At 31.2% G+C, this 15,184-nt stretch overlaps 1 protein-coding gene across 1 annotated transcript; it reads right to left on the bottom strand.

The window, feature by feature from the left end:
• Positions 1–7,789: 7,789 nt before the first annotated feature.
• LOC123271710 lies at positions 7,790–8,521 on the bottom strand. Its single transcript, XM_044738101.1, has one exon. The coding sequence runs from the start codon at positions 8,519–8,521 to the stop codon at positions 7,790–7,792; it is 732 nt and encodes a 243-aa protein (XP_044594036.1).
• Positions 8,522–15,184: the final 6,663 nt, after the last annotated feature.

The following is a 15,184-nucleotide window of genomic DNA, read 5'->3' on the forward strand; positions in this document are numbered from 1 at the left end:
TAGTAGTAACTAATTAAAATAATAACAGTTATTATTATTGATTACCATCATAATAGTAGTAGTTACTATCAGGATGGTAAATACTACAATTCAGATGGTTTATTTAACTATTTAAATAATATTTATTACTATCGAATTCAGTTAATAGATTTTAACATAACTAGATAATAAACTCTACTATAAAATTTTCTCCGTGTAATTTAAAAAAAAAACTCTAATATAATTTTGTATTTATTCTTGATGCAATAACAGAAAGAGTATGTCTACTTTCGTAATTTTATAAAGAAAAGTACTTAAGCGCTCCGATAGGTGGCTCACTGTCTGAGACTTTGTTCGTGGGTAGAAAGTTGACTCGGAAGTATTATATTCTCAATTAAGTAGTAAAAAAAATGTTATTAATAGTTTTATTTTTTACAACAATATTTATTAATATTAGTGCATTTACATTCATGTGACACGTTTGATTATCCATTTATATATATTGCATTAGTTAGAAAAATTATATTTTATGATATATGAAGATGAATTTTTAGAAATGCATCGCATAACAGGCCACGTTGGCTAATGTACTCTCATGACATTAAATTGTCATCTTTTTATTTTAACCGTGATTAAAAATCTCCGTTTTTTCAGCATCAAATGTCGGTGGCTTACATACGATACCACGATTATTGAACATTGGAGACTTACCAATCAGAATTTTGAGTTGAGGAAGACAAAAGTAATTGAAGATATCGAGATAGTTGTAACAAAAATTACATTTAATTATAATGATAATATATTTGGTAATTTGCCACAGACGCATAATCATTCTCGTATCGAAAGATGTTTCATCTTAAATCAAAATTGCGTTTTTTTTTTTTATACATTATTAACGTGTGTGAGTCCTTATAACTTTCTTGTTATTGTGGGTTCTTATCGAACTTTTGTTTTTGAGCCGTTTGTTTTGGATAATGCCCAAAGTCATTTATTTTTTCCTCAAAAAGTTGATTATTATTATTTTTAATGTATTCCAGTCAGTTGATAATTTTTTTCTTTAGTTGTTATGAAAAATTATCAAGTTTTTATTCATCAGTCTATTGGATATTGAATAAATTTTTCTTGTTACTGAAGAAATAATCAATATTTGAAAATTATTGTGAAGATCTGTTAAATGTTTAACATTTCGATAAAAAATATATGAACTTCCAAGTCCTTGAAATAAAACTGGAGAAATTAGACAATTAATTCACAAATATTAGCGTTAAGATTATAAGTAATATTTAATTCTTAAATGGTTCAAGTACATATGACTTATTGGGTTTCTCAAATAAACGATTCTCAAATAAACAATTGGAAATTTTAAGAGAACTACCGGTTATTATAAATTTTTAAATCTACTATCAAACAATTAATTTAAATCCAGTATTTTATTGAAACTATTAGTGGCGTTCAAATATTCATGTGATATTGTTGAATATCAATCAATATTCTTAGTCAATTTGCATATATAACTGACTAGCGGTTCCCGCCCGCTTCGCTGGGCGAATTGAAAAGGAAATAAATTAAATTTTAAGTTTCATTTTTATTTATTTTTTTTCATATTTTCTATATCTCAAATTTCTTTTCTATATCTCATATGTTTAGAAAATGCAATGCTTTTAATCTGTTATATTTTCGCGATCCCGTAATAAGAACAATTTATCGGTTATGTGATCAGCAAAAATAAAATGTATGTAAAATTCTTAGTCCGTTGACTGAATAGCTATATGTAATGTTAAATTTTGGAAACGTAAAAATGACTTTTTTGCCGCTGGCAAAGAGACGATTGTTGTACGAAAATATCACTATTAAGTAAGAAAAATATTTAAATCCGTTGACCTTGGAGGCCATCCCGGTATTTGTCTGTTTCTCGTGAGATTCTATCGAATTTTATATTTGTAGGAACTGTATTTGAAGAATATGAATTTTTTGACAATTATCACTCCCGCACTCCTATGTGGGGGAGGAACTTCATAAGATCCTATTCAAGATGATTTCTACATTATAAATAAAAGATTCCAACAAAACTTCGAGACTATAAAAACTATCGATTGGAAATGAGAAATTTTCATTGTTAACGCCCCCACGATCCTTTTTGGGGTTAGAATTCGAGAAAATCCATTTTCAGCTGAACTTGACATCGTACACGAAGATTCCTACCAAATTTAGAATCTGCAGCAGTTACAGTTTGGAAATTAAAATTTTAGATTTTAATACCCACCCCCGCAATCCCTATCGAAAGTAAAATTTTTTGGAATCCGTTTTGAGATGATCTCCTCATGACAAATGAAAGATTCCGACCTAATTTCGAGTTTGTAAAAGTTACAGTTTAAAAATGGAAATTTGAAATTCTAACACCCAGCCCCGCAATCCTTGTCGGAAGTAAAATTTATTGAAATCCGTTTTGAGATGATCTCTACATGACAAATAAAAGATTCCTACCAAATTTACAGCTTTTAGAAGCTATATTTTGGAAATTATGTATATAATTATATATATATATATATATATATATATATATATATATATATATATATATATATATATATATATATATATATATATATATATATATATTAAAATAAAATATATAATCAACGTGAATATATTAATTATACTAACTTTTATAAATTGGAGGCCCTCTTCTTCATTCAACTAACTAACGAAAACTAAACGTATCATAACCAATAAATACGAAACAAAACACAATCGATTAAATAACAGACAGATTCTTTTTTGTTTTTAAACAAAAGATAGCGTAAATAAATGACATCTTTACATAACCTATGAAAGATGAATAATTTTTAAACAAAAGATAGTAGCGTAAATAAATGCCATATTTACATAACCTATAAATGAATTAACATGTTTTGTCGAAAACTATCCACTTAGGATAGTTTCCGTAATTGTTTTAAAAATTATAGTTAATTTGGGATTAGGATATTAAATAAATTGTGCGTCGATTTGTAGGGGAATAAAATGAAGATTTATTTATCCCCAGAGGAGGAAAACTCAGTTGCACTGAGAAAAAACCTCCTCGAATGAAAAAATGTACAAGTAAGAACGCAAAGCGTGTAGTGCGAATAAGACTATGTGTAAATTGCCGTCGCAATCAACACGAGGTGAGCTCAACCTTCTTAGAAACGCAAAATGTATTAATTCAGAATTCGTGAATTGACGCTAACTTTTAAGTTAACTAGAGTCGATTGATAGTGCAATACTAATCAATCGACGTACAACGTCAGTGTAAATACTGATAGATTATAATTATTAGTGTAGGAACTAATTAGATAATTTGACGTCAGAATTGAATAATTGATGAAATTTGATTTGATAGAATGATGGTTAAATGTCGAACGATGAATTTAACGTAATTTATTATAAGTATTGCGTATTAACTATGGATTGACTAAAGCCGCGTGGCTGATGCAATCCTTTCTCAAAATGGCGCGCAATAACCGCGTGGCGTCACTTATTAATTTTGATTTATTTAACTCACTGAATAATTACTAATGAAATTTAATGATTCGAGAATTTAATTGGTAATTGAAATTAATGAAACTAATAATATTTAATGAAAATTTTAAGTGTTAAAGTAAATGCGTATTATACGTGATAAATCAGAAAACGATTGACACAGAGTAGTCGTACTAGTACAAGCGTCCAAGCACAACTGCTTTTCGCCCGCCACGCGAGCCGGCTTCTCTCCCGCTAACCAGGGCGCGCATGAGCGACAGCCATGGTGTGACACGAATTTACACGAGTTGGAGCGATCAAGCCCGAAGGCGCAACTCCTCGTATAAATTTCTATTGAATGTTTTTTCTATCGGTTAAACATACTCCCCCCGTTGCGAAGGCTGAGCAAGATGGTATGAATAGTGTTTACAATTAGTTACATTACATGATTACAATGTTTGATTTTATAAAATTCAAGAATTGATTGGTAAAGGACATAGTAGAGTGATATTTCGTTTGTATATCCCTTGAGCCGTTCGGATTGAAGCTACTCTTGTCACATCATCATCTCCTGGATGAATGTCGACCACCACTCCCAGCTGCCACCGCATACATGGTTGGTTTTATCCATCAATAAGACGACTTGATTGATTGAAATTTCTCCTTGAGAGGAATGCCATTTTTGCCGAATTTGAAGTTCATGGAGGTATTCCAAATACCAACGTCTCCAAAAGTCTTGTCTAGCCTTGATAATGAATTGCCAAACATTGAGTCTGTTATCTGGAACATCAGAAAAATCATTTTCAGGCAGCATTGTGAGAGGACGTCCTATTAAAATATGAGCAGGCGTCAAGGCAATAGGATCATTAGGATCACTAGATAGAGAACAGAGAGGACGAGAATTTAGTATAGATTCTATTTGGATGGTTAGAGAATTCAATTCTTCGAAAGTGAGAAGTTGGTCTTTTACCACTCGTTTAAAGTGGTGTTTGAAGGATTTTACAGCTGCTTCCCAAATACCACCAAAATGAGGAGATAGTGGAGGATTGAACGTCCAGATAATGTTTTTGCGTACAGCATATTCGTTAACGGAATTTTGATGGGATTTTGAATTAAATAACACATACAATTCTCTCAATTGATTATTTGCGCCTACAAAATTGGTACCATTGTCCGAATAGACGTGAGTTGGAACTCCTCGTCGACCAATGAAACGACCAAATGCCCCGAGAAAACCTTCTGTTGTTAAATCGCTAGCAATTTCTAAATGTATAGCTTTAGTAGCCATGCAAACAAAGACGCATCCATAGACTTTAATTTTTGTTCTGTTTCTGAATTTACGTTCTTTAATAAAGAGCGGTCCAAAGTAGTCTACACCCACGTGGGAAAATGCCGCTGATTCGGTGACTCGAGATCTAGGTAAATTAGCCATTTTACCTTGCAGTATTACAGGCTGATGTCGAATGCATGTGACACAATTTTTTACAATTTTACGGATCTGGTTTTTACCGTCTAGCAGCCAAAATTTGTGTCTAAGATTTGAAAGCGTACTCTGTATACCTGAATGGTATAATTTTTCATGTGTTTCTCTAATAATTAAATCGGTAACATAATGACGTGAAGGTAATAAAATAGGATGTTTCTTTGAAAAGATATAGGAGCATGTTTCAAACGACCTCCTACTCTCAGTAGTCCGTCTGAATCGATAAATGGATTGAGACATCGCAATCGTAAGTTCTTAGTCTCTCCGGTTTCCTTAATTTGTTCGATTTCATAATGATATTGTTCGTTTTGAATCATAGTCAAGATTTTTATTTCAGTTGATAATTTTTCTTCTACGCTTAAAGATTTGTATTTGAAGGCATTATTTTTAACATTCGTAAACAATAAGAAAGGGAAATTATAAGTTTGGAATATGATGAAAATCGTTTAAACAAATTCTCAGTAGTGGCTAATAAACAGGTAATTTTTCGAGTACCTGGAAGTTCGGAAGGAACAGCAGGCTTTAAGTTAGGCCAATTAAGAGAGTCCTGTGAGAGCCACGTGGGACCTTCTAACCACATTTTGTTATTTAAGAATTCAGAAGGAAGTTGACCTCTAGATAAACAATCTGCCGGATTGTCTTTGGTTCTAACATGTCGCCATTCGACTTTACTGCAAAGAGTTTGAATTTTTGTTACGCGATTTGCTTCAAAGACCTTCAGAGAATTAGGAGACCGTTTGAGCCATTGAAGTACAATAGTTGAATCAGACCAAAACGTAACTTTAGAAATATCAAAGTCAAAGGAGGGAATTGTGTCTTTATATAATTTAGCAAGTAATAATGCTCCGCATAATTCTAATTTTGGAATTGTAACATCTTTGATGGGAGCAACTCGAGATTTAGAACAAACTAATTTTGTGAGTACGTTTCCGCGTTTATTTACTGATCTTATGTAAATACAAGCACCATAGCCCACTTTACTAGCGTCACAAAATCCGTGCAATTGTATGTCAGTCGGATTGGGAAGTAAAATATTGCGCTCAATAGAAAAATCTTTAATCAGAGGTAATTGTTCAGCAAATTTACACCAGTGTAAATGTAGCTCTTGTGGGACCGCTTCGTCCCAGTGGACCTTTAATTTCCAACATTCTTGAATGATAGTTTTTGCCGCTAATACTATAGGACCCAGAATTCCGATAGGGTCGAAAATTTTTGCAATATCAGATAAGATGGTTCGCTTAGTTATTTTTCGCGACGAGTCAATTGGTTTGACTGTGTAAATAAATTCGTCCGTTAGAGAATTCCATGCAATGCCTAAAGTTTTAGAAATTGGATCATCATTGATAGCACAATCTAAATCTAAAGTTCTTTGATCGAAATTATCCAGTGCATGTCGATGATTTGAAGCCCATTGTCTGAGTTCAAATCCACCTTTTCGCACCAGTTGAATGATTTCATCACGCAATTTTAAAATTTCGGTCAAAGAATTAGATCCAGTTAGTAGATTATCGACATAAAGATCTCGTTTTAATATTTTTGAAGCTACAGGAAAATTATGAGATTCGTCATCAGCAAGTTGGTTTACGGTGCGTATAGCTAAAAATGGGGCTGCAGAAACCCCGAACGTAACTCGTTTAAGTTCAAAAGTGCTAATATTGTTATTATGATAGTAAAGAATTCGTTGAAATTTGTGATGATCCGGATGAATACAGATTTGCCGATACATTTGAGCGATGTCAGACGTCATAGCATAAACAAAGGTGCGGAAACGCAAAATAATAGTGAAGAGATTGTCTTGTATAGTAGGTCCAGTTAGTAGAACTTCATTCAATGAGATACCTTTATCGGTTTTAGCTGAAGCATCAAATACAACGCGTACCTTGGTGGTAGTACTAGATGTTTTAATTATCGGATGATGGGGCATATAATACCCAGGTCCACTATCATCCGGTACGTGTACCATGTGGCCAAGATCGATATATTCGTTCATGACCTTAATGTATTCAGCCTTTAATGAGGAATCTGAATTTAATCTCCTCTGTAAGGATAGAAATCTTTTATAAGCTAGTTGTTTAGAATTTCCGAAATCGACATCGTCTACGCGAAAAGGTAATTTTACTACGTATCTACCGTCAGTATCGCGAGTAGTGTTATTTTGATAATAGGTCTCGCACGTAGAATCATCAAAGGATCGAGAATCATTAGAACCTAGGTCTTCAATATTCCAAAATTTGGTTAATTGACTCGATAGATCAGTTAATTGACAAGTTACAGGAAATACATCTTTATCATTATTGACTCCCCCCGCTACGACCCAGCCCAGTTGTGTTTTTTGTAGTATTAAATCACAATCATTTTGTGAGCGATTAATCTGTCCGACAGATAGAAGAGAAAGTGTGGTACCTGAACCGATAAGGACATCTACAGGTCTTGGTATGTGAAATTGTGGATCAGCGAGTATTATGTTTTTAGGTATGCATATTTTATTACGTGGAAACATTTCATTCGGACTTAATTCTGCAATTTCATCAACGGTTAAAAATGACAATGTTCTTTGAAATTTATCGTTTAAAGATTTACAATTTATTTGTACGACATGTTTTGAAAGGGTTTGCATTCCATTAACAGCCCCGATTGGAATAGAACAATTTTGCATAGGAAGTTTTAATTTATTAGTCAAATTTTCAGTAATAAAATTAGCTGTTGCACAGGTATCAAGTAAAGCGCGAGCTTGTATGAATTTACCTGCTGAATCACGCATCTGGATGAGAGCACTCATCATCAATTGAAAACGCGGTGTTCTAAGTATGGTTGTATAATTATGAACGACTAGTCAAGCTGTAGATTATTTATATGTTGCCGAGCATCATCTATCAACTTGTTTAAATTATCTGTTGTTGGGATCGAAATTGTATTAAGATTAAGTATCGAGTCATAATGTTTACAAATTAATGCTCTTTTCTTCTGATATGTTTTAGTTAAAAAATCCCAAGCTTTAATATAATTCTCTGCACTCGCATCAAAAAGCGCTAGCTTGTTAGTTGCTGAGCCAATTAAACATCCGCGGAGGTATAAAAATTTGTTTAGATCATCAAGATCATTACGTGTATCAATAAGTGTTTTAAATGTGTTTTTGAAAGATAGCCAATTTTCAAAATTACCATCGAATTTAGGTAAATCAGTAGTAGGGAGTTTAGCAAGTCGTTGAGTCTCAACAAAGGTAGTATTTCCCGCTGTAGTATTATTCGTACTAATGTTTGCATTATGTGAATTATTATGGTTAGTTCTATTCAATTGAGTTAACTTTTCAAATTGATCCATAAGATCGTAAAATAATGTACGAACGTCTTCCGCGAGATTTACTTCATTATCCTCTGGTGTAGTTAATTCGAGTTTCTCAATAAGTTTTTCATATTGTTCAAATAATTCCTTTACTTTTGTAAAGCGATAGTTAATGGACTTAGTTTTAACACCTTCAGCTGTTAGTTCATCCTGAAGTTTAGTAATTTTCGAAGCTATCATTACGCGTTTTTGTTCTAAAGAAACCCTTGGGTTATCCATTTTGTGATAAATTTATAAAAATAACAGTAATAATAATCGTGATAAATATTAATTGATAATTAATTGTCTTATTTCTATAATAAATAGATTACTTGTGGTGATCAATTTATCTAAGAAACGACTTGAACACTTAATTATAATTAATAAATAATTTCAGAATTAATAATGAAGATAGAGATTAATTAATAATTAATTATTCTGTCGAACAATAACTAGTCACCATACAATGACCAATTAATTGTCGATTATTAAATAATTAATTAAATTAAATTATACGTAAATAATAAGAATAATAACGTACGTAAATATTTAAATGATAACCAATTGCACTATTCGATTGATAAATTGATTGCCTAGTGACAACCAATCCGTCAGTCAAACTTAGACAATTAATTAAAATTACAAATGAATAAGTTGAATATATTGTCAAGTGATAAAATGATATGATAGTTAGTATTGAATAAATTTTAATAATTCAAAGACTTATCTCATATGTGTTGAAGTCCAACGATGCTGGCAGCAGCTGGGTGGTGTAGTGATTGGATCCTTGGATCGTCTTGCTCGTCTTCGCAAATCAGGGTTCGTGTGCACTTCAGACCTCACAGGAGGCACCAAATGTTTTGTCGAAAACTATCCACTTAGGATAGTTTCCGTAATTGTTTTAAAAATTATAGTTAATTTGGGATTAGGATATTAAATAAATTGTGCGTCGATTTGTAGGGGAATAAAATGAAGATTTATTTATCCCCAGAGGAGGAAAACTCAGTTGCACTGAGAAAAAACCTCCTCGAATGAAAAAATGTACAAGTAAGAACGCAAAGCGTGTAGTGCGAATAAGACTATGTGTAAATTGCCGTCGCAATCAACACGAGGTGAGCTCAACCTTCTTAGAAACGCAAAATGTATTAATTCAGAATTCGTGAATTGACGCTAACTTTTAAGTTAACTAGAGTCGATTGATAGTGCAATACTAATCAATCGACGTACAACGTCAGTGTAAATACTGATAGATTATAATTATTAGTGTAGGAACTAATTAGATAATTTGACGTCAGAATTGAATAATTGATGAAATTTGATTTGATAGAATGATGGTTAAATGTCGAACGATGAATTTAACGTAATTTATTATAAGTATTGCGTATTAACTATGGATTGACTAAAGCCGCGTGGCTGATGCAATCCTTTCTCAAAATGGCGCGCAATAACCGCGTGGCGTCACTTATTAATTTTGATTTATTTAACTCACTGAATAATTACTAATGAAATTTAATGATTCGAGAATTTAATTGGTAATTGAAATTAATGAAACTAATAATATTTAATGAAAATTTTAAGTGTTAAAGTAAATGCGTATTATACGTGATAAATCAGAAAACGATTGACACAGAGTAGTCGTACTAGTACAAGCGTCCAAGCACAACTGCTTTTCGCCCGCCACGCGAGCCGGCTTCTCTCCCGCTAACCAGGGCGCGCATGAGCGACAGCCATGGTGTGACACGAATTTACACGAGTTGGAGCGATCAAGCCCGAAGGCGCAACTCCTCGTATAAATTTCTATTGAATGTTTTTTCTATCGGTTAAACATAACAAAACCGTTGCTATAGATAATAATTCATGTCACAACCTTGTGGATGCGTGGGTAGATGCGTGGAAGGGTGTGTGGAAACGCGTTTATAAACATTGAAGTGACGTTAGACATTTTGCCGGTCTTTATGCACTCGAATATCAAGAAGAAGTGATGTTCATTTGTTTTAGTAGCAGAAATAAATGACTATCCACATAAATTTGAAAAAAAATGGTAAAGGGTTGATGGAATTCAAAAAATGAATAGTCTAAAACCTTCTACAATTAATTCCGCGTCGAATGGTCATGGTCTCATGCCAATCGGTCTAGTTGTTTTCAAGTTTATCGGTAACAAAAAAAAAAAAAGTTGCTTATATATATATATAGATTGTCACGTCCATTGCTTCAGACAATGACATTGTGAATACCTTAGGTACTTTAAAGGATAGTACTTCAATAGTCTGACAGATAGCGCAAAGCCATAAAATCCTTCCGTAGCCAGAAAATTAGTTCAGAAGTTTAATATTCTTATAATTGATATAATATTCTTATAATTGATTGATGATAAAAACATATTCTACGAGTATGATTTAGACTTAATGAAAAATTAAGAAGGTTGTGGAAAATATATCTTCTGAAATGTATTCTTAACGAATAATTTTCGTTTTCAATTTTATAACTTTCCATATGAGAATTTTTAACATTACTGTAGATGTAAAAATAAATAAAAGAATTATTTTACTATTCTGCAGATAGTTTTATGTTCTATCATGCGATTTGAAGCATTTGATTTTTTTACAATAAAATGTAAAAATTCGCTGTTTATTTTTTATTTTTTGTAACTCTTGCTGAAAATCGATTTAACTTTCAAATTTTTTAGCAGAAGAAAATTAACTTAAAAGTATTTAAAAGTTTTGACTAATCAAGAAGTCTAACTTAAATTCAATTGCTGGAAACAAATCAAAAATTTTTTCATGCCGGTTTTTTATGAGTCGTTAAAAATTACAATTTCTACTTCAACAATGTCTCAAATATTTGATTATCTTGTATGCAGAAGTTGTCGTTTATATCAAAAAGCCAAAGGCAGATTGTTTGATCAACAAGCATCTTGAATTCGTCTTACAGCACCTGTTATTTTTATCATAATAGATACGCCAGATCTATTATACTTTTATTGTAAATAAAATCCTAACAATTAGATATAGAATAAGTTATTCAAAAGTTAGAAAATTCTTGGAACCATTATAATTTAAATAGTAGAGTTCCTATCAGATGTCTATTAGAGGTTTAAAAATCTCTTAGAAAATATTATTTACTCTTGAGAAATTCAATTTAGAAATCACTTAATTTTTTCTCAATATAACATTTTTGACTCAATAATAGAACTCAGTGTGTGTCTCCGCAATTTTAGAAAAAAGTACCTAAGTACTCCGATAGATGGCGTATTGTCCACAATTTCTTTCGTAGGTGGAAAGTTAACTTGGAAATATTATATTTTCAATCAAATATCAAATTAAAGGATATAATTGACAATTTTATTTCTTTGATATAAGTTTTTATTTATTTTAGTATATTTATAGACTTTATATGACAAATATAATAATTCCTTTTCTATCAATCAACATTTTGTTGAAGAAACTTTGTTGAAAACTGTCTTTAGTGTTCAAACTCTAAAAATAATTTTTTTGTATTATCTGGATTTTTTTTCTCTACCAAGTTTAGTAGTTCTAAATGTTGTCGTCATGATTCATTATTTAAATCGAATCCTGTAATTAACAAGCAACTATTCCTGTACAACTCGAGGCACTTTGAACAAAAAGTCAGTGAAACTTTTTCTTTCGGGTTACTCAAAACCATCAAAAGTCATAATTTTTCAGTAGAAATAATTATAATTTAGTGATTTATCAAAAAAATATATTCTAACGAGTAAAACGAAAAGCAACTTTATGTTATCTTTAATCCACTTAAAGTGAAAGATTTTTAATACGTGGTGGAAGAAGTATGTAAATTGTCAAATTATTAATTCATCTACTGCAAAAGTGTGTTGAAAAAACTTTTTATCTGAAATCTTTTTATTTCCGATCATTTCCGTCAAAGCTCTATCAAACCTCCATCAAAGCTCCTATTCAATGGAAAGTAGTTGAAGAAATTTCAAATAAGTCTAATTATATGTCAATTTATAATTGGCTGTACGATGAAGATAATAGTACATTACGATATTAGGGAATTAAGTAGCCGATTATTGAACCGTGTGAAGTTCACAAAGTTCAATAATCGGCTACTTAAGTCCCGCGTAACGTACACTATTTTATAGTACAAGTGACCTAAATCCACTTTTTAAATCAAAAAATTTCAAATTAATTAAAAATTTATTAATTATAAAGACAAAAATAATGTCAGAGCAAGAAAAGCAGCAACGCTTTGTCTTTCTTTTTTTTTTTTCTTTCTGTTAACGATTGAACAAAAAACGACTGTCTATAGCTGTCATAATATTTATGTTTAAGTTTATCATTTTTATCATTTCTAATGCATTAAAATATTAAATAAAATTCATGTAATAATTATTGAGTACAATGAGCAGCTCGGAAAGTGAATCAAACGACGATGGTGGTGATATTGTTTCAAACGATATTAGAGAAATTGCTAAAAATGTAACATTAGATTTGTTGCCTGCAAAATCTAAAAGACTTTATGTGGCACGTTTTATTAGCCTATTTTGCTCATCTGTCGGAAAGTTATGCACTATCTAGTTTATGGGCTACTTATTCTATGTTAAAATGCACTATAAATATATTAAATAAAATAGATATCGGGCAGTATAAACGGTTAACGTTGTTTCTAAAAAAAAAATCTACAGGACATTGATAAAAAAATCCCTATTTTTTTCTAAAGAAAATGTGAATAAGTTTTTAAATGAAGCATCCGATAAAGTTTATTTAGGCTACAAGGTAAGTAAGACTCGTCTTTTAAATTACCGATTCACTGATTAATTTTAATGATTTATTTGTTATTATATTTATTTATTTATTTACTTCTGATAAAACATTCTATAGAGGTGCAAGAAGCACCTGTGCATAGACACCAGAAAAATATAATACATTTCTAAAAATTAATACATAATATTAAATTAACTAAGTAAGTAGTGTAGGGGAGAAGGGGGTCAAATGAACCACGGGGCAATCGAACCACTCGACTTAAAAAATCGAAAAAATTGAAAAAACGCTTCATGCTCTTAGAATTAGATTCTAATATGTTAAACTTGGATATGATCAAAATTTGAAATCATTGCGATCGATAAATTTTGAAAAATTGAGATTTTCTTATTTTTAGGCATGCAAACTTTCTTTTCGGCTGGTGACAAATTGTTTAATAATATTTAAATTTTTGAATTAATTGATAAAATTTGAATTATAGTAGTTGTATATACTTATATTTTATAATCCTCAACTTTGTTTATAGTGATAGAATGGTTTATTTATTTATTATTTACTATTAATTGTTTTAAAATTATACGGGGTCAATTGAACCAGCAGTCCCGGGGACGATTGAACCATACGGAGAAGCATGGGACATGCGCGCGCATCTTGACTCGACGTGAAAAATACTCAGGGAAATAACCTAACAATTTGATAAACTCAATTTGTAATTAAAATTATTTTTAAATCGATTTTTAATTTATTAAATATAATATATGTGTATTAAAAATGTGCAACAGTAATATTAGAAAGTAACAATTAATATGTTATTTATTAAAAGTTCGGGTTTGAGTTATAAATGTCATTGGTTCAATTGACCCCGAGCAGTGGTTCAATTGCCCCCCGAGCGGGGGTCAATTGAACCATTCGACGCGTTTGGATAAATTAATAATTTTTAAAAATTCACGTTGTTTATTAACTAATTTATGTATTGATAATGATAGTAGACTTAATAAACTATCATTCCAAGAAAAAAAAAGTTATTATTTAGTTTTAATTCGAATAGTAAAAAATTACTAAACTTTTTTTGGTTCAATTGACCCCCTTCTCCCCTACAGAGTATATTAAGAATAATTTTACAAAATTTTTACATAAATACAATTTATCATGAATTAAAGTATTAATGATCTTATCCACCTCACAATATGATTTCTTAACCATTTATTATAATTTAGCTCTTTCAGATTACTAGGAAGTAAATTGAAGTATTTAATTGCAATATAAATTGCACTTTTAGTACTTATTGTTCTATTAATTTTTGGTAATGTTAACTGTCTAGATCTTGTATATTATATACTAGCCGTTACCCGCCCGCTTCGCGTGGCGTACAATATACGCCAGGCGCGAAAAATATTAATTTTGTTAATATACGTGTGCATTTCATAAAATTCATTCTTTACAGCTCAAAAACTCCAAAAAAAATCAATCTGGTTGATTAAAAGGTACAATTTCTTTTAATTCTACGCCCATGCACGGACATGTGGGGGTAGAATTTAATGAAATTTATTCTTAACAGCTCAAAAACGCCAAAAAAGCATTCTGGCCATGTTTCAAAGTATTAATAGCTATAGATTGAAATTTACGAATTTTTTCTTAATTTGACGCCCACGCACGGGCACGCCAGGGGGGTGGAATGTCACAGAATTCGTTTTTAAAAAATTTCTAAATGTAATTTGAAACATTCTGACCAAGTTTTGAACTATTAAAAGCCATAATTGAAAAATATGAATTTTTTTTCGTGAACACCCCCGCAACCCCCCTTGTGGGTGGAATTTCGTGAAATCCGTTCTTAGCTGACCTCTACTTGGCAAAAGGAATATTCCTGCCAAATTTCAAGTCTCTAGGTCTTATAGTTCCAGAGATATCGTGATGACTATCTATATCTATAGAAAGTCTCCTATATATATATAGATTTATATATATATATTTCAGGCAGTTTTAATTTTTGGAATAGCTGGTGCACTCAGACGAGCAGAATTTATAAACTTAACGGTCGATGGTGTTAGGAATTTGGATGAGTCTGTGCTGTATATTAAAATTGATGAAACTAAAAATAATGTACCAAGGTCATTTACGATAACAGGAGAGTTTTATAATATTTGTATAGAGTATATGCAATGCA

Source organism: Cotesia glomerata, linkage group LG9, assembly GCF_020080835.1.
Source record: "Cotesia glomerata isolate CgM1 linkage group LG9, MPM_Cglom_v2.3, whole genome shotgun sequence".
In the NCBI taxonomy this organism is placed as follows: Eukaryota; Metazoa; Arthropoda; class Insecta; order Hymenoptera; family Braconidae; genus Cotesia; species Cotesia glomerata.